Source organism: Gymnoscopelus braueri (assembly GCF_963280865.1).
Source record: "Gymnoscopelus braueri genome assembly, chromosome: 14".
Taxonomy (NCBI): Eukaryota; Metazoa; Chordata; class Actinopteri; order Myctophiformes; family Myctophidae; genus Gymnoscopelus; species Gymnoscopelus braueri.
In genome coordinates this window covers 47,841,626-47,868,232 of record NC_137619.1, presented here as the reverse complement: position 1 = coordinate 47,868,232, position 26,607 = coordinate 47,841,626, and the positions used below count along the sequence as shown (strand labels likewise).

The following is a 26,607-nucleotide window of genomic DNA, read 5'->3' as shown; positions in this document are numbered from 1 at the left end:
CTGGTATTAATCACAGAAACTCGTCAATTCTAAAAAAGAAATCATGTTCTCTAGCTCCGATGCAACAGCTTCAGCCAACGCTGTTCTCTCCCATGGTACCCTTCCTCCCCCCCCCCCCCTGTTAGTAACTGAAGACGCTCCATGGCCGCTTCTCCATGGTACCGCCCCCCCCCCCCCCCCCCTGTTAGTAACAGAAGATGCTTCGTTGTACCCCCTCTTCCCCCCCGTTAGTGACTGAAGACGCAGACGCCCCATATGGCCACTTCATGATTCGGGGTTCAGAGCGCGAAGCCTCGTTTGTACTCGACCGCACGACAGTGTCACTTGACGAATAAAAGAAAAAAACCCAAACAAACAGATTTCCAAGCTAGGTTAACCCTGAAAATCTATTCTTTTCAGCAAGTGACACCATCGTGTGATTTTTAAGCGTAACTCCAACTTTATACACTAAGTAACAATTCTCTTTTCAATAAAAAAAGGAAAAGACTACAGTAGCCAACAACTAAAAAAAAAAAAAAAAAGTATTAACGTTATGCAGGTTGGTAATTGTTGAAATCTATGGTATATAAGTAGAGAGCGGGGGGGCTGTTCAAACGGTGTACATGTTCTTGGTGGTGGATCCGCTCTTGCTGGAGGTGTCGTCATGTGACTGGTAGCCGAGCAAGGCTTTGATATTCAGGCTCAGGCGCTCTTTATACTGTTGCCTGTTGGAAGAGGGAGATGTGCATTTTAACAATTTTTACTCTCTATACTTCGTAAAAACAGACCCGAGTCGCAGCTTTACTTGGTACGCACTCCCCCCACTCTACACAAGATCTAGTCGATCTACAAGCTCACAACTTGTAGATCGGCTATTTTGGGGAAATTGGAGTACCTAGAGTCGGGACGCTGGATTTCAAGTGGCTAATGAAACATCCAGATAATATAGCAATATAACAAGTTACAAAACAGCATTATGTCCTTTGTATGATGACATGAGAATGGAAACTATAAACAAGAATGCAACATTGTGTCTACTGTCTAAAAGGTAGTTGGCAGTTTGAAGAGACAACTGCAGCAAGCATTGCTTTGCAGATAAAAAACATGTACCGTCTTATATGAAAGAGATAACGCACTGGGAGCACAGCAGTTGAGGGACAATAAATGCAGGGGCAGATAGTTAAACTGCAACACATACATTAATCAATTATACTATGGTGATGGAGGGAGTTTAACACCCTGAAGTGCAGTTATCTCATAACTGACTTGCCCACAGTGCATTATTCTAATTATACTATGGCTAACTAACATAGTCTCCATGATAGCCAAAACATATGCAATGTTAGTCCTCAGTGTGGATCTCAATTATTCAATGAATTCACTTTTTGTTGCCAATTAATTAATGCTCACCAGAGAGGCAGTTAAGTTAACAGAGTGAGATGCTGGTTCTAGTATCATACCCCAAATTGTTTCAAAGTATTAAAATGTCAAAATTCAGAATGTTTTTAGTGCTAAATGACATTCATATTTGGATAAAGGGAAATGCAACAAAGTGGAGATTGGCAGATTCTGCAAGAACTTCATGTCTAGTGGTTGTGTCCAAATAAAGTGACTTTGTGGCACCATCTAGTGGTCAAAATGATGTAACTTATAACAGGCTAAATGCATGACTGTAGTCCCAGATTTCCAGAAGGTGGCATACCCATTTTCTGTTTGGTTCATTTTCCCATAGGTTTGTCTGATTGCCTCGGCAGCAGGCTTGAACCACAAACACACGTGACACCTTCAGCATGTTGCCAAATTTGCTTTTGAGCCAATCAAACAAACCTATGGGAAAATGAACTTGAACAGGAAACATGTACAGTACGCCACCTTCTGGAAACCTGGGACTACAGGTACGCACAGAGCCTATTCTCACCCTTTGCTCCAGGCACCGTAGTTAAAAGTAGAAGGAAACCACTTTGAAACAGGAGGTACACCTACCCTATCGTCATGATGGCGTCCCTGTTTTGGCACTGGCTGGTCCAGATGGATATTTTATCGCCTTTAGGTCGAACGTTGACCACAGCACCGCACACGTCTTCACTGGCCTCGTCAAACGACTCTCCGACTAAACACAACAGCTACGAAAAAACAGAGACATTGGAGTGCATGATGCTAAGAAGTGGCTGCGCATGGGCTAAAAGTGACTATAATACGTGAGTGCCGTTCTGAAGCAGCATGCAGAGGTTAGCCTTACCGTCTCCATCCAGTAACGGTCGAGGTCGTTGTGTCTCTGCTGTTTACTGAGGGTCATCAGCCATCGGCCTCCCAGCTTGTTCCTATCGTCCTCCCACATGGGCTTGATCCCATCCTGAAGCACAGCACACACAAACACTACCACTTAAACCCTATGTACTTCAGAGGAGGCCCCCAGGTGTCTATACGATAAAGTATGTTTATTGCCACTGTATTCAAAATACAACAAAAAGTCATTCAGTGCACCCCTTTAAATAGCATCACCATGCCAATACAGCAGCATAATGCCATAATCTGTTAGGTTTGTCTTAAGTCAAATCATAAAAGTACTCCCCCCACCACACCAAATCTCTTTGCTGAAAATAGCTGATCTACAAACTCATAATGTGTCATAATGCTTGTTTCTTCCAGAACCTGGCAACTCGTGTTGCCAGAATCTGGAAACAAGCAACCAGTGTTAAATCGTTCGCCATTGACGGCAGCCTCGCAGATAGTTTCAACGCATGTTTGACTATCATGAGACTCTACTATGAATACTAGTAGTGAAAAAAACAACTTTGCGTCGGTTATAATAGACGAATTTCCCTTAGCCACGCGCTCCCATTATGACAACGGAGGGGGTTTAAAAAATGACGACAGGGGAATATATGAAAAAAAAGAACGCTACTTTTCACATCGGTAGGTGAGTAACGAGACATCAAAGATAACACTTAATTTGTCCGGAATTCTCCTTTAATGTATATCTGATATTTTCACCGAATGTTCGCTCCAGAACAGGGACACTAGGGTTAGCTTTAGCACATGTCGGTGCTTTAGCTCAACACCACATGTCTGAACACTATGACATACTGGCCTCTGGTTTGTGAAAGGCCCTTACCTTAAATAAGCAATAGTCACAGCCAAAGCCAAGTTTGCTCGGTTGCTGTATGTGGTTGTATAACCTGGAAGAGAAAAAGAAAGTGATTAGAAATGTCAATTACTAGTGTAAAGAAAAATATTAACTTCTGGGCCAATATAATTCCACATACAATATCACATACATTTTGATACGCAAACTAGAAGATTAAAGTAACAAATATCCCATTTGTAATAATAAAATAAAATAAAACTTTGTGTGGCATCACAAAAAGGAATTGCAGTATGTAGTGGTATACAAAATTCCCAGGCCAACTCCTGACTTTTGAGTCTGCACGGGATCTATCAATTCAAATGTATAGACAGCAATAAAGAAACGTTGGTTGTATGTTGGAAAACCATTTGTAAGCTTTTCAGTCACCAAATGTGTGTGGGGTAATCTACATGGAGTATGGAACATCACACAAATCTTAGAAAGCCACAGCTCAAGTTAGCTGGCGGAATAAACTGTGAGACTGCAAAAGTGAAGGCCACAAACTAGATTTGTTTGATTGGCTAGAGATAATACGACAGGAAATGAATGAAGATGATTTATGTTTAATCTGTGGGAAAAGGCCAAAGTATCAGTGACAGCCGTCCTGTGTTTCAATCCTACTGAATCTCTACCCCTGGCGGAGAAAATGAAATAATGGACAACGTAAAGCATAGTGGAATTTGCCTCAACCAAGTTGTCATGTTATTACACCACAATTAGTTAATGGACATTCATAGATATAGGGCTGGTTGGCAGCCAAAAAATAAACCAACATTCTTTAAAATGATCAGTTGCACCCAATCTATAAAACAAAGTGAATTGTGTGTTATTTGGATTCAGTTATTGAGAAGTGACCCATTTCTGTTTCTAGTATATTGACCTATAAAGGGCGACAGTGGCTCAGGGGGTAGAGCGGCCGCTTGGGAATCGCAAGGTTCCCGGTTCGATCCCAGGCTCCCCCTGGCTTACTGCAGAAGTGTCCTTGAGCAAGACACTGAAGCCCTAATTGCTCCCGATAAGCAGGTTGGTGCCTTACATGGTTTCCTCTGCTGTTGGGTGTGTGAATGTGTGAATGTAATGCAAATTGTAAACCACTGGAAAAAAAGCGCTACATAAATGCATTTACCCATTCTGAAAGCACCAACCTCTGATTGTGGAGGGTTGTGAGAGACATAAAAATGAATGTGTGATTATTCACCTACTTTAGGACTCTTTGGGAGGTCTCAAACAACCTGTGTAGCACCTTGTTAAATGTGATAGAAATGTGAGGTATGTGTACCAATTACTCCCATTCTGTGTGCCTCTGGTGAAACCCACCCTCCACTGTAGTCACAGATGTTCACAGACATTCCGAGACCCTTGTCATTGGGCATTGTCTGTGACTTGTCGACGCCTCTGTTCTGACTTCTCTTCCTCTGGTGATCTACTACCACAGTATAAACGTGCTTGCTGACTCAGCTGTTGGAGGAGCCCTGGGGAGTCTGTCCCTAACTGCCCTCCCCTGTGTTTGAATGGGAGAGGGGTGGTGGGGGGGGGGGGTCTTTGCTTTTCCATTCAGCATGATAATAAAGCCATGATTACATTGTAATGATTACATAGTTGTTGAGAAACACTTACGCCCAGAAGTCTTCCACTGTGTCAAACTTGGAGATGAGACGCAAGTTCTCCGTCCAGCTTTTGCTCTTGTCATTTTTGAAATACCACAGGGCCCATCTAAGAAAACAAAAGAGAACAGTTAATACATTTTTTAAAAAGCATTTGTTAAATACAAATGTCAGAAGAGTTTCTAAGGAATTAGGTCTTGGTATGATGAATATAGACCAGACCTTTTGCCTCTTGTGGAAAATGGCAAGCGCGCTGGGCTAGCGGCCACATAACTTTTTTAACTAACATAACAAATGTATTCTGCCGTAGAAAAGACAATAGCAAATATTGACATCTCCTGCTTTTGTAAGAAAAACAACAGAATGCGTTGAGACGCCAAAACATAAATACACCAAATAAGCTAGGTCACAAATCATGTTTCACCACAGTACAACAGCTAGTCAGAGTGGCATGCATATCAATGCAAAAGTACAGAGGAGCCAGGCAGTCATCTGGCCTACAAACACATCCATTGTTTATGAGGGGTGCCATTATTCTTTCATTCCCAGGAAGGGTATGCCTAGCCCATTAAAACCGGGAAAGCATCCGTGTCATTTTAGAGACATAGCTATAATTTAGATATATAGCAACATAGGTTTTTCAGAAAACTCTTGGGATTTAGAAATAGTGGTTCTCAATTATAGCAGATATACAAGCTCACATCGCGTCACTTTTAAATCTGCTATTTTTGATTTTTTTTAAATAATTTTGTAAACAAATCTTTTCTGGGGGTCCCTCATCCCTGGCACATAACATACATATCATTTTGGGGTCCTCCTTGGCACGAAAAAGTTTGAGAACTACTGATTTAGAAGGCATTTGTAGAATCGGCCTCAGGTCTTAATGTGCTAGTAAGGAAGGGATTATGAGAGCATAAGGGGGCATGAACTGAACCCTGTGTGTGCTGTGGCACCCCCCCCCCCTCTTTTAACCAGTGCATACATAACCTGACCAGTGCCCCGAAAAGACTCCTGTAATTATCGCCACAACCATATGAGCAGCACATCAGAGTCAAGCGGTAAAGGAGGACAGCACAGGGTGGGGGTCTACTGCTAGTAGGTAACTGGCACAAGATATTACACAACAGTGGTGCAGAGCGGCGAGACGGCACGCAGGCGTGACTCCTCCGATGAACCCAGCCGAGGGCACAGACACACAGCCATGTAAACAAATATGTCAGCTGACGTGAAGCCAATGAATGGCAGATATATTTTGGATATATCACTACTTTTTGGAGATGCCAAAGGGAAACACTGACGAGATTAGTTACGACACACATGTGTAAACCAGTTTGGCTAAACACAGTGACACAAGGCAAGTCCAGGCCATCTGGAACCCCCGAGACTTCCTTCAGGTGAAACCACAATGCAGACAAAAGGCACACAATAAGAGAGTGGATTCAATATGTCCCCCCTCAGCCTGAGAGACCTACTCTTTAGAGTTTCATGGTGCAAACTCCACTAACACACACTAACACCCAATTCCCCCCCAAACAAATCTGAAAGACTAGAAGCTCTGTGAAGGCTAGAACAGTTGAGGACAACCTTCATCTGAGGGGCTGAGCTGAACAAGCAGAAAGGCCCAGAAGTGTCCCACTGAAGCAGGGCTCCGTCCACTCAGCATTTCCCTTCCAGCTCTACTACAGTGCTGCTGAATTGGTCGTCACCAACAGAGGATTATAGTCACTTTTTTTTTAAAGACTCCCGTGAATGGCAACAGTCTGTAAATCGAGCAGGTGGCCATGAACTTTAATTCTGAGCTCTTTTTGAAATGTAAACACCAAATTGAACCTTCTCTAAGATGAGCATATTCATATTTTTTTAGTAGTTGTCAGTTTTTTCTGCGCCACATTTCAACAAGACGACACAAATATCCACTGTGGCAAATAATCCATTGCTTGTGAGTACCATTTTAAAGCCCCAATCTGCTATTTAGTGGAGCAACAATCTCCATACTCTGGTAAATGTTGATCAGGCTGTCCAATCGCACGTTATATTCACAGCTAGAAGTGTACATGACCGTTAGCCTGCCGTCACCATATGCTATTTTAGTGTCTAATAATTTAATCACTTCAGTGAATAATATATTCAGGGTCATATCACCAGGTTCGTTGAGGAGGCGTGTGGAAATACCGGATTGGAGCTTTAAGCTTAAATAATCACAGGAAGTCATAAATCAAATAAAACCTGTTACTGACCATTGCTACTTTAAAAGGTGTGCTCCACAGCGCACATCTAAAGAGCCACTACGTTAGCATGATAAAGTCCTTTTTTTTCAGTGACAATGAGGATGTATTGATGCCAAGAGTGAGATAACTATCACGTGTGGCAACTAACCAACTAGCAAAACCAACAGTTCCCCCAACACTATGTTAATTAAGTCCCAGTAGCAATTCTATAACAATGAAATTTTTTGTGTCATCCTTTTAGCCTAAATGTCTTACTGTACCACCAAATGTTTACATTTCTGACTAATAAAGTATTCAATCAATCAATATCATTGAAGCCAAATAAAATGATATGATAATCCAACGCTTTGTACATTATATCAGTGGTTCTCAACCTAGTCACGCATGTCAAACTGGCAGGGTACTTGAGATGAGGAAAAAAGAGAAGGTTACAAATCCCAGATCCGTACCTGTTTTGCAAAGGGTGTTTAATATACTGCTCGGAACCTTCAACCACAGGTGGGGCCACAGGGTCGGGGCCGGGGGTGTCGGCGACTGTTTCGGCTTCGGCTTCTTCAGTCACAGTGTCTGCTGCTGCTTTCTGTTGGGGGGGTGAGATGAGAAAACTCGAATGTTAACAGCAGTGGCTGATTCATTGTCACAATAACTTTATAAATGGCTATATAGAACAGTGGTTCTCAAACGTCAAGGACCCCCAAATTGACACTTAACAGCCCGTGGTCCCCCATTTGAAAAGATATGCCAAGGCCCCCCATGAGAGATTTTTTTTACAGCTCTTGCAAGGATTTTCAACCATTTTAATTTCAAGGACCCCCAGTCTGACATGCATTAGGTTACGGACCCCCATTTAATGGCATTTCTATATCTGGGACCCCAATTCATATTGTAAAATCAATGTTAATTTAACTCTGAGTGTACAAAATGTAACCAAATGGAACCGTACACTCTTGAGTTACAGACCCTTTCCATGTGGTTCCTAACCATCTATCATTCAGCAGGGGACCCCCTGGAACTCCCTCAAGGAAGCCCGGGGGGGTCCCTGACCCCTGACTTTATAGAGTACAGTAAAGCATCACTCCCCCTATTGAGGGCTACACCTATTTCAGTCTCACTGCTTAAGGATTCACCCAAAAGTGCAGTGTCAGTGACTTCTCCAGTTACTGATTCATCCAACTAACGTTTCAGCCGCCGATAGATTCACGAAGGATGGCAATAAATGAAAAACGTAAGCTAGCTACACTAAGAAAACGCATAGCTGTGCTAGCTGACGCTGACGCCTAGCTAGCAGCGAGACACACGTGTCCAGGTATCACAATTTATTTTATATCGTGATATCGTAAAACAATAGCCGATAAGAGTTTATAGCCACCGGGGTGTGTTTTCTAAATCAATATCAAAAGGTTCACGAATCGAGAGACACGAGTAAAAAGGAATCAATGAATGGAGAGCGACTCAGTCCCTCCCTGCCAACAAAGTCAAGCAATAAAATCCACCCACCCCCCCCCCCTTTCCATCACATTGCTGTGCTAACGGTAGCTAAGCTAACCAGCCACATTAAATGACACAACAGCGCCGAAACGGGCAATAATTCGCCCCGAATATCGCACATATGACTCCAGTTACGCGGCATTTATCTGTGAAATTCGTCAAATGTGGTGGCTTTTTGTTCTCTCCCGTGTTAGTTGACCGAATTTAAGTGGTGTGAGCGGCCGCTCTCTTACCGGCTCCGATGTCGCCATCTTGACTGTGATAGAGTCTCTGTTCTGTTCTGTTCGGTGCGTCACCAGCCAGCCACTCACACATCTACGGAAGCCCGAAGCGCCACACGCCCAAACCAGTGTTGCCAGATTTTGCGAAAGAAATAAGCAACCAGGTTTGTGAAAACAAGCCCAAAAGAAGCGACTACAATAGGCCACATGAGCACTTTAAACAGAATTATGCATGGGCTATTTTCAAAAAATCTCGAAATAAAATGAAATAAAAAACAACACAAATCTGGCTCCCTGGCATAAAACATTTTCAGATAGGGCTTATGGACAAATACATAATTCATTTGGGGGTCCATGACATGGACATATTTGAGGAACCACTGGTTTAAATAATAATAATAATAATAATAATAATAATAATAATAATAATAATAATAATAATAATAATAATAATAATAATAATAATAATAATAATACAGAATGAAAACAAGCCCAAATAAGCAACAGCACTTCAGAAACAAGCCCAAGATAAGCAACTATACTTAGAGAAACAAGCCCAGAAAAACCGCAAAAAAACAACAACCAAAGTCGCTTATAATAAGCAGACATGGCAAGACTGCCCCAAACGCGAATGCAAAAATTGCCATGAAACTCACTTAACAAAGTAGGGCCAAGTGGTACCCAAAGATTTTACTTCGAGACCCAAAAGGGATAAATAAATATATATATTCCCCTTTACATTACTGTAATTCACAAAATTATTTGTTGATAATTAAATTGTAACAAATGATTTGTTTCGAGCTATTCCAAAAATTATATGGAAGACAATATATTTCGAGCGTTATCATATTGTCCTTTGTTGAGTTAGGTTTAATTTACGAGACCACCCTGGTCAAAATATTGAAAAACATATTGTGGCACCCATTCCTTTACAGGACATTCTTTTCATTCATATATCTTATTTCATTTAAGCAGTGTAGATTGAGTTACACCCCAATGATAGAAAATATTACTGGGACATTAAGTGACATGAACAGACTCCTTATTCCATAACCCCTTATTGCGTAAGGCAGTAGTTCTCAACCTTTTCAGGACGTGACCCCCCAAAATAATCGTGTTTGAACTGGGGACCCCCCACCCTGATAAGCACTTGGAATGTAGGAGTTGAGGCAATCAATTTTGTTTGACTTGGTTCCATAGCTAAATATTGTGAAAATCAGATAAGCTCACAATGTCTTGCGTTGCAAGGCGTTTTTTTGTCTCTTTCTTAAATATTTGACAATTTGGTGCTTGACCAGTTTTAGTTTGTTGATTACTTTTGATGCAGTAGCCTAATGGTCTTTTTCTTTGCTTTCCTTTTTTTAGGTATTCAAAATATTTTAAAAGTCCTTAAATCAACACTTCACTGTCATCTAGGGCCCCCCCCCAAAATCATGTGAGGGGTCCCCTGGGGTTCCCGACTCACAGGTTGAGAACCACTGGCGTAAGGGAGGTCATTGTTTTGTAGCTAATCCTTGGTCCAACTGTGGTACATGTTTGTAGCTACTTGGCGATATCATGGATGGTAATGGTTTAAGATCATTCTAAGATCTGAAGGAGTCATATAATTTACCATGTTCCTGCTTTTTCTTGTCTTTGCAACTCCGTGCTGCTATATGCGGACCTATGGAGTTCCACGGACTCAGCCATCTACTCACCACTTAGTTACTTGTATTTAAAACATTGCAGGTTTATCCAAAGATCAAGTTTCCATAATATACAAAGATTTATCACAAAGATACTTCCTCAATACCTATCATTCAATCTTGTAACACTGATTTGGGATTACAACATCAATTTATCAATCGGACCAAAGTCTGGGGAAATATCATGGCATCCCGAAACCCAAATCATCATCAGATCCATTTTAATTTTGTCCATAGAACGTACTTAACCCCTCAGAAACGTTATAGAATGAAACTTACTACATATTGTTCACTCTGTTCTTTAAATGTAACTGGTACCTTTTATACATGACGTGGTGGGAGTAGTGTCCCACAGTAAAATGTTTTTGGGACAGATTAGCCCTAATTAGCCTACCTATCTTAAGTAGGCTATATTCCCTGTTGTCCAAAATTGATCCTCCTTAATGATGATTGATGATGATGATGATGATGATGATGATGATGATGATGATTCCTTAACTGTAAGTACAGTTCAGAGACGTTTCTGGCTGGCAGACAATAGTTAGACCTCTACTCAACTGTTCATGTACTGCTAACATTTACATTGTATGCCCATTTTCTTTGTTGATTATTATAGGGTTTGGGTTGATATTTCTTTTTAGGCCTATGACAGGGTGGGTTGGGAGGGATTCATTTATAATTTATTGTTAATTTAACTATATTCTGTTACTATTATTATTATTATTATTATTAATTTATTGTCTCCGCCAGGCCGAAAGGCATGGCGAGAGAGTATGTTTTACCCCCTGTACGTCCGTCCGTCCGTCCGTCCGTGTGTCCGTTGTCCTGTCCGTCCGTTACCACCTAATCTCCGGCACCGTTGGCCCGGCCGCAGCCGCTGCGAAACTGTGCACACACACTCCCTGGATGCCAAGTCAGAACCTCTGGCCCAAATGTTTCAGATTGGCCTGTTATAGCGCCACCAGGAGGCCGATTTGTGCAAAACACATTTATTGATACTCCTTCAGATTTTGTCCAAACATCACACAAATCGGTACATATCTCTATAGTCATGTGAACAACACGGATCTATCCGATTTCCCATATTACATCCTGATTGCCTAAGATTGGCTTCCAAAGTTTGCAGGATTGGTCCGTTTTCAACAAAATGCCTCAAATCATGAACGCAGCTTGCGATTTCCGTGAAATTTCACACGCACAATTCTATAATGTCTTAAAAACAGCGTGAGATTCCTTTTTGTTAATAGCGCAGTAGTTCCTGGCCAAACAGGAAACCGGTGCATTTCCGTTTCTGTTTTCCGGCCGGATGACGTCATTTTCGCGGGAAGGGCGCCCCACCACACAATAGAAAATATAATAGAAAAGGCTTTCCGGGGTGAAATTCATGGAGTGGTTGTTGTGAAACATTTGCCACTCACAAAATATATACAATTTAACTAGTATAGCTTTAAGGCTTGTGTTTGCAAGTGCTGAGTTCTGTAGGCCATTAATAACCCATTCTGTGCCTGTGTTACATGAGCCTGCCTGCACCTATGTAGTTGTGTATTGCATCTTCCTGTGTTCTTGTCTTCCCCCCCACTGGAGGTAGACCATGACGTATGTGTCATACGTCACTGCGACGGTGCATATAGAAAGCCTGCAGAGAAAAACACCTTGTCATTAACTGTAAGCTTAGTTAAGAGCAAATTTTCCCAGAATTTCAACAATAAGGAAACCTGAAAACATGAAGCAAATATCTGAGTGGGAATTAGCATGGAAGCCTCACACAGGGCAGACCTTCAGAGAGCATATGGAAGATCAACCCATCCCCAGGTTTTCCCAGAAGCAGCGTTTGTACTCTGACCCTTATGCTGCCGGAGAGATCGGAAACCGTCCCAGCCGCCTAGCTCAGGGCCACAGCGTGCACGCATCCTCACAAGATTGGCCAAAGGTGGCCGCCAAAGTGGAGGTGATGGGGGTGGAGAAACGCACATGGAGACTTTGAGAGTTCAGCGGTGCACAAACCATAGCAATGGACTACAGAGACGTGGAAAAAAGTGTCATCTTGTCAGATGAGTCATTCTACCTGTGTGGCATACACCAAAGGCCTGTAAAATCTGACTCCCACAGTGAGGGGTACTGTGTTATGCTGTGGGAAGCATTTCTCTGGGATGGTTTGGGTCCACCTGTAACAGGTGCCGGCAATCAGTAAAAGGTTATTCCAAGTCAATCACCTCTATCCTACGATGGAACATTTCTATCCTGATGGGAGCAGGGTCCCATAGGCACATGACAATTTCAATGTGCCAATGTGACTCGAGTGGTCTCTGAATGGTTTGATGAGTAAGGAAATGATGTGAATCACATGTTATGACCTACACAGTCACCAGATCACCTATAGGAACGTTTGGACTGTTAAGACAGCTCTCTCTACCACCATCATCAAAACACCAAATGAGGGAATATCTTTTGGAGGAATGGTGCTCCATCCCTCCAGTTGAGTTCATTCATTACTTACTTACGCCTGCTACCCCTTCTGGGGCATAGGCGTCAACAAGCGATCTCCAGGCATCTCTGTCTTGAGCTGTTCTCTCCAGTTGGTTCCAGGTCATCTTCATGGTCTTGGTGTCTGCCTCCAGGTCTCTCCGCCAGGTGTTTCTTGGCCGACCCCTTTTCCGCTTGCCCTGAGGGTTCCATGTTAGGGCTTGTCTGATGATGGTATCTGCAGGCTTTCGCAGGGTGTGGCCTATCCAGCGCCATCTATGTTTCTTTATTTCTTCTTCTGCGGGCAGTTGGTTTGTTCTCTGCCAGAGTTCAACGTTGCTGATGGTGTCTGGCCATCGGATGTGGAGGATCTTCCGCAGGCAGCTGTTAATGAAAACTTGCACTTTCTTAGTGGTAGCAGCTGTCGTTCTCTGCTCCGTATAGGAGGACTGCCTTGACGTTGGTGTTGAAGAATCTAACTTTGGTGTTGGAAGTCAGTTCATTTGAGCTCCAGATGTTCCGTAATTGCACGAATGCTACACGTGCTTTCCTAATTCGTGCTCTAACATCAGCATCTGTGCCCCCCTGCTTGTCAATAACACTGCCAAGTTAGGTAAAGGCTTCGACTTCTTCCAATGCCTCGCCATCCAGCGTGATTGCGTTGGTGTTGTTTGCTGCATTGGTCTTGAGGATCTTGGTCTTTCCTTTGTGAATGTTGAGTCCTATTTGCACCGAGGTGGATGCCACGTTGTTGGTCTTCTCCTGCATCTGTTGATGGGTGTGCGACAGTAGTGCCAAATCATCGGCATAGTCCAAGTCGTCCAGTTGCGTCCAAGGTGTCCACTGAATCCCGTACCTTTTAGTTCATTCATTCCATGCTATTAATTTGCATGTGCACGCAACTGTAATAAATTATCACACAGTGTTATTCTGATGTTTCTGTGCAGTGTAATTAAAAAGAATATTCTAACATGGCATAAAAGCATAAACAACCTTGTGTACATTTTTTGTTTTGTTTAGCAAATGACAACAATACCCATACTTTTCAAATGAGTGGAGACGTGTATGGAGTTACATTTGTGTCTTTATAAGATGCAAATGTAACTAACGTACGTGCATCTGAATGATTGAATTAAACGCTTTAGAGACATTTGTGGTGTACTATGAAATTGCTTGAAAGTTATCGGTTCATGGGGAGTGGGGAAGGATAAAACATCAGAGTTTGCTTGCACATTTAACATTTGATATATTTTTTAACGACACACCTGAACACCTAAATAAAATAAAATAATAAGAGTCTTCTTTTTTTTTTTAAGCGTTTTGGTCCTTCAGTTGGCAAATGAGTGTGACTAAGTGTGTGTGACACACTTAGTTGTGTGTGTGTGTGTGTGTGCGCGCGCGTGGGCCGTCTGGCTATTCTTGCAAACCACTGGATCGATCAAAGCCAAATGTATTGTGCCAAGGACGTTATTTATAATGGAAGCCAATGGCAGTTGGACCGGGCTGGAACCTTTCCCAAATATGTAAAATTTGACTTGATGATTTTATCACTCTGACATCATCAATGTAAGAAATATTTAGCACCGACGACCCATCAGGCTGCAAACTTCCCCAAATGTGGATGAAGTCTGAGATCCACATGGGAGCTACGCTGGTAATATACCTTATCTTGTTACATGAATGTTTAATACCCCCAATAGGGCGTGGCATTCATGATGCTGCACTGATGCACCAGTGACATAGGTGGGTCATACGTCCCTGCGACGGTGTATATTGCGGGGAATATGTATGAGGGAATATGTTGGCTATGAAACTAGATGTCTTGGTCAAATGGCTATTCGAATTATGTCCATGCTGCCAGTAGGCCGCAGCCCAATCCGACCTAAGACAGACACACACACACACACACGGACGGACGGGTGGACAGAGGGACAGACGGACATACATACAAAAGGTTTGATTCATGTTGAAGATCTCTCAGGTTTCCCTTTAAAGAGGCTATTAGTTCACGGGGACGGATAAAATCAGACTCGGCCGGACAGATTGACTTTGCGTATCTCAGCACAATAAGTTTTGCTTGCAAGAAATATGTCATGATCCCAATGCGGACTTTAACAGCCTCATAAACGGAACGGAGATCTTATTGGCTTGCAGGCTGTTAATTGTATTATCCATTAACTATCCCACATACTGTACACACTTGTGTGTTTTAAGAAAAGACACTCTGAAATATACACTTCTATAACATTCTAAAACGGGTAGTCCCAATCCTTGATTCTGATTGGCTGGTTTATGTTTAGTAGACGTGATAAAAGACATTGTCCACTGGCAGCGAGTGGCTTACTCTTTTGCTCTCTTTAATATTTCCCAAAAAACTCTTATACTAAAAAGGATTCACTCCAGATGGTTGTAAAAAAATTAGCCTACATGAAGTTTTACTTCACAAAACACAAAATGTCTAACACAGTGGGTGTGGACTGTGGAGATGCTTTCCACTCTCCCTGTTAGGCCAAATTATCTCCACCAGGGCCGAAGGAGTATTATGTTTTCACCCCTGTGTGTGTGTTTGTATGTGTCTGTCCACAGCTAGTCTCGCAAACTACTTCATCGATCAGTGTGCAATAATCCAAGCCTTTAGCAAGAGAATTGTGGATTATTATTGGTACTATAGTAATGTAGTTAAAACTGTCCTACCAAGGTATGCCCAGATGGAACCAAGTAGACAGTTGCAGGCCACAGTCTCTGTAGGTCATAAATTCCTACCCCTCATTAAGGAAAAGAGAGGGGGGTGAAACGGTTCCCACTATCAAGTGGGGGGTTTCTAAACAAAGAGATCTTGCATACCAAAGCGGGGGTAGGTGAGACAGGGCAAACAGATAGCAGAGGTGCCAGTCTGCTCTGCTGGTAACAGGAAACAGTACTAAAACACAAGGCTTTGTGGGTAATCAGAACTTCCGGTTGCTGGAAACCTCCCTGAAGGAGGGCCTTAGGCGGGAAGTTGATAAATAAGCCTGTCTTGGAGCAGAAAGGTTAGATTCGAAGAAGTAACTGTACCGTGGGTGTTCCGGAGTATGGGCTTTAGAGGGACCCACTGACCATTTGGAAAGAGTGTGAGATTAATAGTGAGTATTGAACACTGTAATGATTGTATGTTTGATGGGTTCATAATGGTGTGAAGTCATATCCTTAATACTATGTATGTTCTGTGTTTGTTTTCTCTCTCGTCAGGTTTAATTACCTAACTAACCTAACCGTAGGTTAACTAACCGTTGGTTAATTACCTAACCGGTGCCTAACTGCTAACCGTTGCTAACTGGTACCTAAGTATTAGACTAGAGATATATGTTTGTAATGTGTGTATAGTAAATAAACATCTAAAAGACACCAGGTTTGAGTAATTTGCTTAAACTCTCTACACTCTGACCTCCCTTTTTCATGGGGTATGGCGATCGTAGCTTAGCTGCACAAAACAGAAACTATGATTTGCTATAAAAATGAACAAAAGAATGCTCTGAAAATGCATGCAGCAGCCTGTTGGCTGCAGTGTTAAGTGGTCAGATGGGTGGGCCACAAACGCTTGAGATTGCCAGTAGGCCCTGACCCAGAAACAGTTGGGAGCCACTGCTTAGACAGAGAGACACAGACAGATAGTTTGCCCTATACAGACAATGTAAAAGCAAAACCTTTTGTCTTTCTTCACCTTAGGAATATTGCCCGCCTCAGGCCCTCTCTGACATTTTCAGCTGGCAAAACACTCATTCACGCATTCATCACATCCCGGCTTGATTACTGCAACAGTATCCTCAACGGCACCACCTCCAAAGTTCTGCTCACTAGTACCCGCTCCAGAGACGTATTGCACCAGTCCTCCATGACCTACACTTGCTTCCTGTCAGATCCATTACAAAATCCTGCTTACCACCTACTGTACAAGGCACTCGATAATCTCGCTCCCCCTACCTCTCTGATCCTCTCCAACATTATGTCCCTGTTCTGGTCTCCCCACAAGGGGGCATGGCATTCATAATGCTGACCTGTCTTGCCGTGACGTATGAGTCATACGTCACTGCGGCTGTGCTTATATAGCAAGCCAGCAGAGCAGCACAGCAAAATACTTTGTTATTAACAGTAGACATTAATTAGTCAGACATTCATTAGTCATAGACCTACAACAGAGAATAGACAAGAGTAAGATAATTTCCTCAGATTTCCTCAATAATGAGGAAATCTGAAGACTTGAAGCAAATATCTGCATGGGAATTAGCATGGAAGCCTCACACAGGACAGACCTTCAGGGAACATATGGAAGATCAGCCCATCCCCAGGTTCTCGCCGAAGCAGCGTCTGTACTCTGACCCCTACGCTGTCGGAGAGATCGGTAACCGGCCCATCCGGCCGGCTCAGAGCCACAATGTGCACGCAGCCTCACAGGATTGTCCAGAGTTGGCGGCCAAAGTGGAAGGGATGGGGATGGAGAAACAGGATAGCAAAGTACAGGAGGAGAAAACAGGGGAGGAAAAGCAGATAGAGTATTTTAAGAAGCAGAGGAGGGTGAAAAAATACAATGCAGAAGATTTGCATCAACCATCTGTACAATGTTCATATCAATTACACGAGCGCTATGGAAGTCATGCGGGCAAACAATGTGTTGCTAATAGTTTGACAGCAGTTATGATGAGTAAGATGAAGAATATTCTCACATGGACAACAAATGATATTGATAATGTTTTAGATGAGGGAACAACATTCTATAATGAAATGCTCAGTAAACATAAGATAAAGAGCAATACTGGATACATTGTGATGTCTGACTTGCCAGATACATATAAGACCAGGAGAGGCACATTTTCAGTCCACATGGGAAATTCTTTTCATGGAAAGATTAAGGTTGAGCATTATGATGAAGAAATAGCAGATATCACAATGGCTTTCGATGAAGCACTTCATCGTGCTTTGTTGAATTTTGAAGCTTGTCTTGTAACATTTGGTGAAAATACGTGCGTTGTCATTCAGCAAGACAATTGGTTTGCTGTATTTGATCCACACCCACGTAACAAACAGGCCACTGAAGATGCTAATGGCAAAGCCGTGGTGGTTTACTATTCTACTTTAGAGAAATTACTTGCACACTTAGGAAACCTTTCTAACTCACGGTATGATGGAAATGCTCATAGACAATCTTATGAGATAGCTTTCATTACAACTCAGCTGATACCTGACACAGAGGATGATTTTAATAACACAGGCAGTTCCCAAACAACCATGAATTTGGAATCTGAAGTCCCACCAGCTCAGGGCCACAATGTGCATACAGCTATACAGGATTGTACTGAGCTGGTATCCAAAGTGGCGATGATGGGGGTGGAGAACCGGAAGGAGATGGAGAGAAAAGTACAGCATGAGAAAACAGAGGAGGAAAAGCAGATAGAGGATGATTATTGTAACAGGGGGGTGGTGAAAGAAGAGAATAGGGTACGGGAAGAGAACAAAGAGAAAGAGCAGTTGGCGGATAAAAGAGACGAGCAGGGAGAGCAGGAGAGAAAGGTAGAAGAGCATAAAACAAAGGAGCAGACTGAACATGAGAGGAATGTAGATGAGGAAACAGAGGGGCAGAAGGATCAGGAGAGGATGAAAGTAGAAGAGAAGATAGTGGAGGAAAAACAGATATCAACGTTGAGAACACCTGAAAACATGACACAGAAATCTGCGTGGCACACAGGACAGACCTTCAGGGGATGCATGGAAGGTCAGGACATCCCCAGGTATTCTCCAAAGCAGCGTCTGTCCCCTGACGCCTATGCTGCTGGAGAGATCGGAAACCGCCCCATCCGGCCACCTCAGGGCCACAGTGTGCATACAGCTCCACAGGATTGGCCTGACCTTGCAGCCAATGTGGAGGTGATGGGGATGGAGAAACTAGAGGAGCAGGATTGCAAAGTACAGGAGGAGAAAACAGAGATTGAAAAACTGATAGAGGAGTATTATAAGAACAAGAAGAAGAAGAGAAGGGTGAAGAAAGAGCAGACTGTGGTGCAGGATGGGTCCAAAGAGGAGAAGGTGGAGGACAAAAGGGAGAAGCAGAAGGAACATGAGAGGAAAGTAGAGGAGGTGAAAACAGGGGAGCAGAATGTGCAGGAGTGGAGAGTAGATGAGAAGACAGAGGAGGATAAGCAGATAGAGAGTTCAACAGCGAGAACACCGGAAAATATGCACATATCTGCATGGGAGCCACACATAGGAAAGACCTTCAGAAAACATATGGAAGATCAGGACATCCCCAGGTTTTCTCCAAAGCAGCGTATGTCCCCTGACCCTTACGCTGCCAGCAAGATCAGCAACCACCCCATCCACCCAGCTCAAGGCCACAACATGCATAGAGCTCCACAGGATTGTCCAGGGCTAGTGGCCAAAGAGGTTATGGGGGTGGAGAAACAGTATAGCAAAGTACAGGAGGAGAAAACAGCGGAGATAAAGCACCAGAAGAGGGTAGAGGATAATAAAGAGTCAAATAAGAAGGAGCAAGAGAAGAAAGCAGAGGAGAATATGGTGGAGGAGTGTAAGAAGGAGTTAGTAAAGAAGATGAAGGGGGAAGGAAGAGGCCTGTCTGCGTGGGAGCCCCACTTAGCAGAGCCCATTAGTGTGTCCTTCTTCTTCCTGTCTCATGAGGAGCAGCTGGAAGCCAAACCAGAGAAGAATAAGGAGGTAGAGGAGAAACAGAGGATGGATAAAGAGAATAAAAGCCTGCCCGCATGGGAGCCCCACTTTACAGAGCCCATGAATAATTTCTTCTTCCAGTCTTCTGAGGAGCTGGAAGCAAAACCCGAGAAGAATAAGGAGGTGGAGGAACAGAATATGGTGATGGAGGGGAAGGAGAAGAAAAGCCTGCCAGCTTGGGAGCCCCACTTATCAGAGCCAATCAGTATGTTCTCCTTCTTCTTCCAGCCCCCTGAGGAGTTGGAAACAAAACCAGAGGAAGAGTATGAGAAGGCAGAGGAGGAACAAAAGATCATAGTGGAGAAGAAAAGCCTGCCTGCATGGGAGCCCCACTTAGCCGAGCCCATCTGTATGTTCTCCTTATTCTTGTGTCCTAAGGAGCTGGAACATAAACCAGAGGAACAGTGTTCTCTGGTTCCTCCAGAGGAGGACCAGAAGACTGTGGCGGTGGAAAAGAAGAAAAGCCGGCCGGTATGGGAGCCGCACTTAGCAAAGCCCATCAATATGTTCTCCTTGTTATTCCTGTCTACTGAGGAGCAGCTCGAAGCAAAGCCAGAGGGCGAGAGTGAGGAGACGGAGGAGGAACTGAAGACTGTGGCGATGGAGGAGAAGGAATGTCTGCCGATGAAGGAGCCCCATGTAGAAGATACCATCAACATGTTCTCCTCCTCCTTGTCCACAGAGGAGCTGGAAGCAAAACCATATGAGGAGAATAGGGAGGCAGAAGCGGAACAGAAGCTGGTGGAGAAGAAAAGCCTATCCACGTGGGATCCACAAATCACAGAACCCATGAATATATTCTCCCTGTCTCCGGAGGAGCTCGAAGCAAAACCACAGGAGGAGAATAAGGAGGCGGAGGTCGTGGAGGAGAAGAAAGGCCTGCCCTTGTGGGAGCCTCAACCCAACATGTTCTCCCCATCTCCTCAAGAGCTGAAAGCTAATCCAGAGGAAGAGAATATGGAGGTAGAGGAGGAACAGGAGATGGTGGAGGAGGTGGAGGAGGGGGAGGAGGGGGAAAGCCCGAGCACCGGGGAGCCCCACTTAGGAGCGCCCATGAAGGTAGAGCAGAATCTAACGAGGGTGACGGAGTTGGAAAGGAAGGTGGTGAGGAGGAAGGTAGAAGAGTGTAAAAAGGTGATAAAGATGAGGAAGGTCACTGAGTGGGAGAGGCAGATCAAGCAGAAGATAGAAAGGACAGAGGAGAGGAAGAAGGAGGTAGAGGTGAGGAAGAAAGAGGTAGAGGAGAGGAAGAAGAGGGTGGAAGATAAGAAGCTGCAGTTGGAGCTGTGGGAGAAGGTGCTTCGCTCCAGGGAGAAGCGCGTTCACCAGTGGGAGACAATGGCAAGTGAGTGGCTGAAAGCCGTGGAGGAGTTGGAGAAGAAAGTGAAGGAGGCAATGATCGAGGTGGAGGAGAGGGAGAGAACGGTGGAAGAGAGAAAGGAGAGTCGGTGTAAACAACCCTCACGATGTGGACAAGACCGAGGCTGGCCGACCTCAAGGAGGTCCTTGAGCTGTATCGGACAGTCCTGAAGCTCAGTGTCTACAGACACAGCAATTTAACATCCTCAGCAAGAGGCATATAATGTTTCCATGGTGAGGTTTGCCTCAACAGGGAAAGAGATGAAGACAAGTGCAGGTCCCAATGCCTGTCAGCGAGTCCCCTTTCACCTACTGTAAATTAAAAAAATTCTTGTAACATAAATGAAGGTTATTTTTGCAGTTCCCTTTTCCTTTTTTATTTTCCTCTCAATTTAGTTGTTATTATGCTAAATTCCCCATGAACTGTAGTCCCTTGTCAATGCTGAGCCCCAATGGTGGGCCCTAGGGAGCTCCTCCGATACACAAGGCCACTTTTCACCTGACAGTGACGAGATTCACCGGGAGGACGTATCCCTGGTGGAGGAACACACTACCCATTTCCTCTCAATTCTGCACTCCCACTGAGCAGGTTCCCTGAATAACCTGTAGGAGTTGCTAAGTGATCAACACCCTCCCCCCACCCAGATTCCCACCTGTGAACACAGCCAATTGTGTTCTTTGAAACACCTGGCCAAGCTGGAGCCAAGACGGAAATAGCAAGACATGCCATCTCCAGTTTACTTCCCGTATCTGCGTTAAGTGGGCGGAGGCCTTTTTAGGAGACGGGATGTAGGTTGGAATCTATTGATTCCAATGGAAGAGTGAACATGAACACAGCTGAACTAGATATTGGACCCGATCGCAACAAGCCACACAATATCCCGAACATTTTAACACTTGACACATCAGGAGAAAATCAACTTTATTATCGACCTTTCTTTGTCCCAGCAACACACTCTTGCGGGATCTAGCACCAGTCAACATTGGACGTTCGCGAGATTTGCTGTCAGACGTCGGCGCTCACTTAGGACACCATTTGTAGGATTTGTGTACCATGTTGCCTCTAGTGGCTCCAATTGGGATGGTCTATAGACTATATTCATACATTAACCATTAACCATCTTTGGCTGGATGCATCACAGGGGATTTAAACCCCTAGTCCCCTGGAGTTCTACCCTTGCATCAATCAGTTGGCGGTGTTCACCCTTGAATCACAAGGTTCTGGATTTGATCAATCAATGCAAAACGCACCCACCACCAGCATATGCTCAGGATCATTCATATATAAGGCCCTTCTACCTACACGTGCAAGCACAAGTATATTGGAGGTATTTTCAATTTTTTTCATAATTATTTTTTATTTCTCTCAATTTCCCAATTCCTGCATTTACTGTAGTCAATGAATGACATCACAGCAAGCCAATTCTGTTATCCAAAAAACAGTACCAGTGTAGTTTATTTGTTCTCAAAACTTTGGCTTGCTCTAGCTACTCCTAGAAGCTTCATACTTTACAATGTCCGTCTTTGGGGATAGCAGGGACCTTTTGAGACTTTTTTGGACAACAGTTTTTTTCTTTCTCACAATTTAGTGTATTCTAGTCCCTTGTGAGTCGCTGGTCATATACATACGTATAACCTGTAGGTCATTGATTCTCTAAATGTTCATGTCAACAACCCCCTCCAATTAATTAATTCATTAATGGTTAATTGGCTGCGGACCCCTATTTGAAAATATGTTGTGCCAGGGACCCTTATACAAGGTCCCATGTTTCATAATTATTCAGGAGCTAGAGCTGCCACTTGGGATTTGAAAGGTTTCCGGTTCGATCCCGGGCTCCCCCTGTGTTACAATTTAGGCATTTAGCTGACACTCTATCCAGAGTGATTTAAAGTAGGCCTAAGCAAGAAAAACAAGGTTATACTGTACATCAAATGCGTAGAAATAGTAATCTAGGATCATAGGTAAACCAAGAACCTATCATCAGTCTAAACAGTTTAATATAAACAAATCAATAATCTAACATTGAAACTATACACACTATAGGATGCCAGGTCTAAAAATTACCTGGCATTTGTCTACATAACAAGCTATCTAAATTACATTTTAGCCTTTGCATAAGCCTGCAAGGTCGTTAAGGCTAGGGCAAGTGCATAATATATCTCTGCTGTCCGGCAGCAACCAGCTAACTCCAAAATGTTCATTTTTCAGGAAATGACAAAAACAAAACAAAATGGAGTTAGGAGGTTTTGTTCGTCATTAATAAGTACAGCTAAATGGACCTCCAAGCTCACAATGAGGTTGGAGGTCAAAAGGGGGTGGAGCCTAGAGTCAGCTAAACCAGCTAACTCCACCCCCCTTTGGTCGACTTAGCTGAAAGTTTGAGGATCCAATGGAGTTAGCTGGTTTTGTCAGAAGCGCTTTTTAATACTTTTCATTGGTTCAATATTTAGTTAATCAACACACAGACATAAAGGGTGATCAATATAAAATGCAAAAGCGGAAAAATTGAGTTAGCTGGTTTCTGCCAGACAGCAACGACTTTTAAACCAGCTTTATTACAGAAGCTGCATTTGAATAAATCTCTTAGGGAATTAAGTGAGTGGACTAGATTAAGCTCTAATTTTTGCTAGTACATTATCAACACATGGTTTGCATTTGAGGCATCAAATGACACTTGTGTAAAAAATATCATAATTAATTAATAATTAATAATCAAATTCCAGCCTGCAAGGAAACACAATGTGAACTGTCCAAGGGTCTGAATACTAATAATTGTCAGAAAGGCACAAATGTAAAACAAAAAGAAAGAAAAAAAAGAAAAAGAACATACTACCATGGTGCTTATAATACAAAACACATTTCACCACACAATTTCAAACTTGTTTTCTGGTATTTTGAAAAAATAAGGATAACTTTGGAACTCTCCACTACTGGAAGGAGATGCTGCCTTTAAACATTTAAATTCAATATGATTTTAAAATATTTGATTTGCCTCTGTTTCTTTTTGCAGAACCTATAGGTTTCAAACGGATGTGGCCTGAAGCTAATAACCGCGTAATAACCTATCCATTGAAGGCAGCTTTGGTTCAGCTTGAGGACCAAGAGGTCAAAGATATGGAGAACACCACAGTACGATACTGTGTCTCAAGCCTGACCTGTCAGGTTTCCAGTATTGGACTGCAGCAGTTTGTTGATGCTTGGAATTGTCACGCAGCCCAAGGCATTTCATCCAGTTTTCTCCACAACATGAAAACAAATTGATCTTGGCAGGTTTGACCCATCAGCATCAACATCAATTGGACAAATACTATATTGTCTGATGGTCTGAAACAGACACACAGGAACTAAAACAGAGGACTTGTCTCAGAGCAAGCGGTTAGTTAAATAATAAATACTGTAACATTAACCATGAATTAAAGTATAACAGAATTTGTCCAAACATCATATCCGTAATGTTACATCCTAATGCTACAAAAGCAAGTTTATTGCCATACTGTGCCAATATTATCTTTTTACAAAAAGTTAATTCAACACTCTTTATTTGCTTAAGGCAGAGGGATACCAAATGCGCTGGTGGATGGAGGGTGGGTTCCAGGTGAAAGTGCCCTCAGAATTCATGCCAGGACCGACAGAGGCTGCTGACATGTATGATCAAGAGAGGTGCTCAACACTGACACAGGGGGAGCAGCACAATGCCGAAGTGCTCTTCAGCAGCAAATACCCCGATTTGGGGTATTTATTTGAGAGTGCAGTCAACAAACAGCTTAGGCCTTTCCAGGAAGCTGTGCTAGACCTTATTGCTGCTTCATGGAGACAGTGAAGGGTGTATAGCCCTTACCGCTCCCTGGCCAACACCCTTCCCTTCCCTATCTCCCTCCTGGCTCACAAGTTATGGAATGACCTCTGAACTTTGCACTCTATTTACGTGACCATTTACCCTGTCGTTTGACTATGGTACACGCAATTTACTCTGATCATGCACTTCATAAGTTTTATTTTTTTCTTTGTGTTTATTTTTGGGCGGTGAAACCGCCCCTATAAGTGAGGTTTGGAAATTTGTACAATTATCCTGCGCTGTTATTGGCCAAAAACTTACCCCGCCTAACCCTGCACCGTGATTGGCCAATCACAATCTATTCAGGACTGTGATTGGCCAGTGTCACATGACACATGTGCATAGCCCTATATAAGAAACCATAACTTTTAAAAAAAACATAAATTTGTTTTTTTAAAGTTATGGTTTCGTCCATCATAAAGAGTGTTTCAATAAATGTATTTATCTTTTGTACATGATTGGTTGACTCCATTCAGTATTGTGATTAGCTAGCAAGACACCGCCCACTTCACACAGGGTGTGATTTTTTTAGAATATTATGCTCATGTCATGGCTTTTTATCTTTTATTTATTTATAGGTTTTTGTTCTCCAACAATGTACTTACATTAAAAATGTATACACTATTGACTTATTCATGTCTGATTGTTCTGATCAAATTACATGATCTAGGTTACATGTATGAATAAAAGGATTGTGTACTCCCATTATATTGTTGGTGCAGCAGATTCCAGAGAATAGGGGGCAACATGAAAGCATTCAAACAATGAATAGCAAACACTGAGGGTTACAGCAAAGATAATTTAGTCTCTAGTTAGGCTTTCGTTACAGTGTCTAAGATGATATGATCTATTTCAGATTGGCTAATCAGAAACTGGAAAGGTTGACTAGTCTCCTGTATGTTTTAAGTAAACCAGCCTATGATGATGAGTCAAACAAAGGGGCTTTGAGGAGTGTACAAGATGATGCTGTAAGTCATCCTATACTGTAAGTACTAAGTCTGTTTGGGTCATTAACTGGACAGACATTGATTTAATCAGTATAGTTCACCAGAAACTGGTGTAGGCCTACAGGTCTCCAAAATATTGCTACAGTAGATATTTGTGAAATGGCCCAATTTTTTTCTGCAAGACACTTGCTTCGGAATTTCCAGATCACGTTATTTTCAGTGGCAGTTCATCTGTTCATTGTGGCACATCAAACGAAAAACATAACATTTTCCAAAATAATGAAAACGCAATGCTTTAAAAGTATTAGCATCATTTTAATATTGAAACATGCCCAAAGATGACATTGAGAGAAATAGTTAACAATCATTTCCTTCCCCATTTCTCTCCTGCCATTTCCTCTCACTGTCGCAAGTAACCCCCTATTGACCTACAGTATATTTGTTCATAAATTACTGTCAAGACAATGTATGTTTTGGTTCTTCAAATTGAAAATAACATGGAGTATTAATCAATTAATTAGTCACACATTAATATAGTTCAAAATTGCATAAATGTATAGATATTACCCCTTTGGTCCTGTCTAAAAGTCTGAAAGAAATATAAGGCCCAGAGCATTGTAAATGGATAATAACCAATGTTGGAAACAAATGATTGCATCAGTGTCTTGAATTGACAAGGATTATGGATATTGGGATGAAACATGAACAGCATTAACGTGATATGAAGTAGAGGAGTTGACTAGCTATATTGCGTGTGTGTGTGAGAGCGCGTTTGCGCGCGTGCGTGTGTGCATGTTTGTGCACCCACGAGAGCGCGCTTTTTGGCCGCGCCCATATAGCTCTGTCTGCCTGTACTCCTTTACGTCCTCAGAACACATATAAATGGGCATGGCTTCACATGTAGCGTAATTTCTGATCCTTCAACTAAGTTAAAATGTCAAGACGAGGGTATTGAC

General features: G+C 42.8%; 1 protein-coding gene across 1 annotated transcript; it reads right to left on the bottom strand.

Moving 5' to 3' along the window:
• Positions 1–210: 210 nt before the first annotated feature.
• eif4e1c (eukaryotic translation initiation factor 4E family member 1c) lies at positions 211–8,685 on the bottom strand. The gene is made up of 7 exons (XM_080449504.1): positions 8,660–8,685; positions 7,388–7,518; positions 4,724–4,819; positions 3,095–3,158; positions 2,219–2,332; positions 1,963–2,102; positions 211–704 (listed from the first exon to the last, which is right to left on the bottom strand). The coding sequence occupies exons 1-7, from the start codon at positions 8,675–8,677 to the stop codon at positions 590–592; spliced, it is 678 nt and encodes a 225-aa protein (XP_080305630.1). The 5' UTR covers positions 8,678–8,685; the 3' UTR covers positions 211–589.
• Between the last annotated feature and the right edge of the window lie 17,922 nt (positions 8,686–26,607).

Bases quoted from the DNA above. Each gene is read 5' to 3' on its own strand.
- eif4e1c (XM_080449504.1), bottom strand. The intron at 4,820-7,387 runs GTACGGATCTGG...TTGTTTTCTTAG, and splicing joins AAACACCCTTTGCAAAACAG to ATGGGCCCTGTGGTATTTCA. The intron at 2,103-2,218 runs GTAAGGCTAACC...GTTTTTTCGTAG, and splicing joins ACCGTTACTGGATGGAGACG to CTGTTGTGTTTAGTCGGAGA.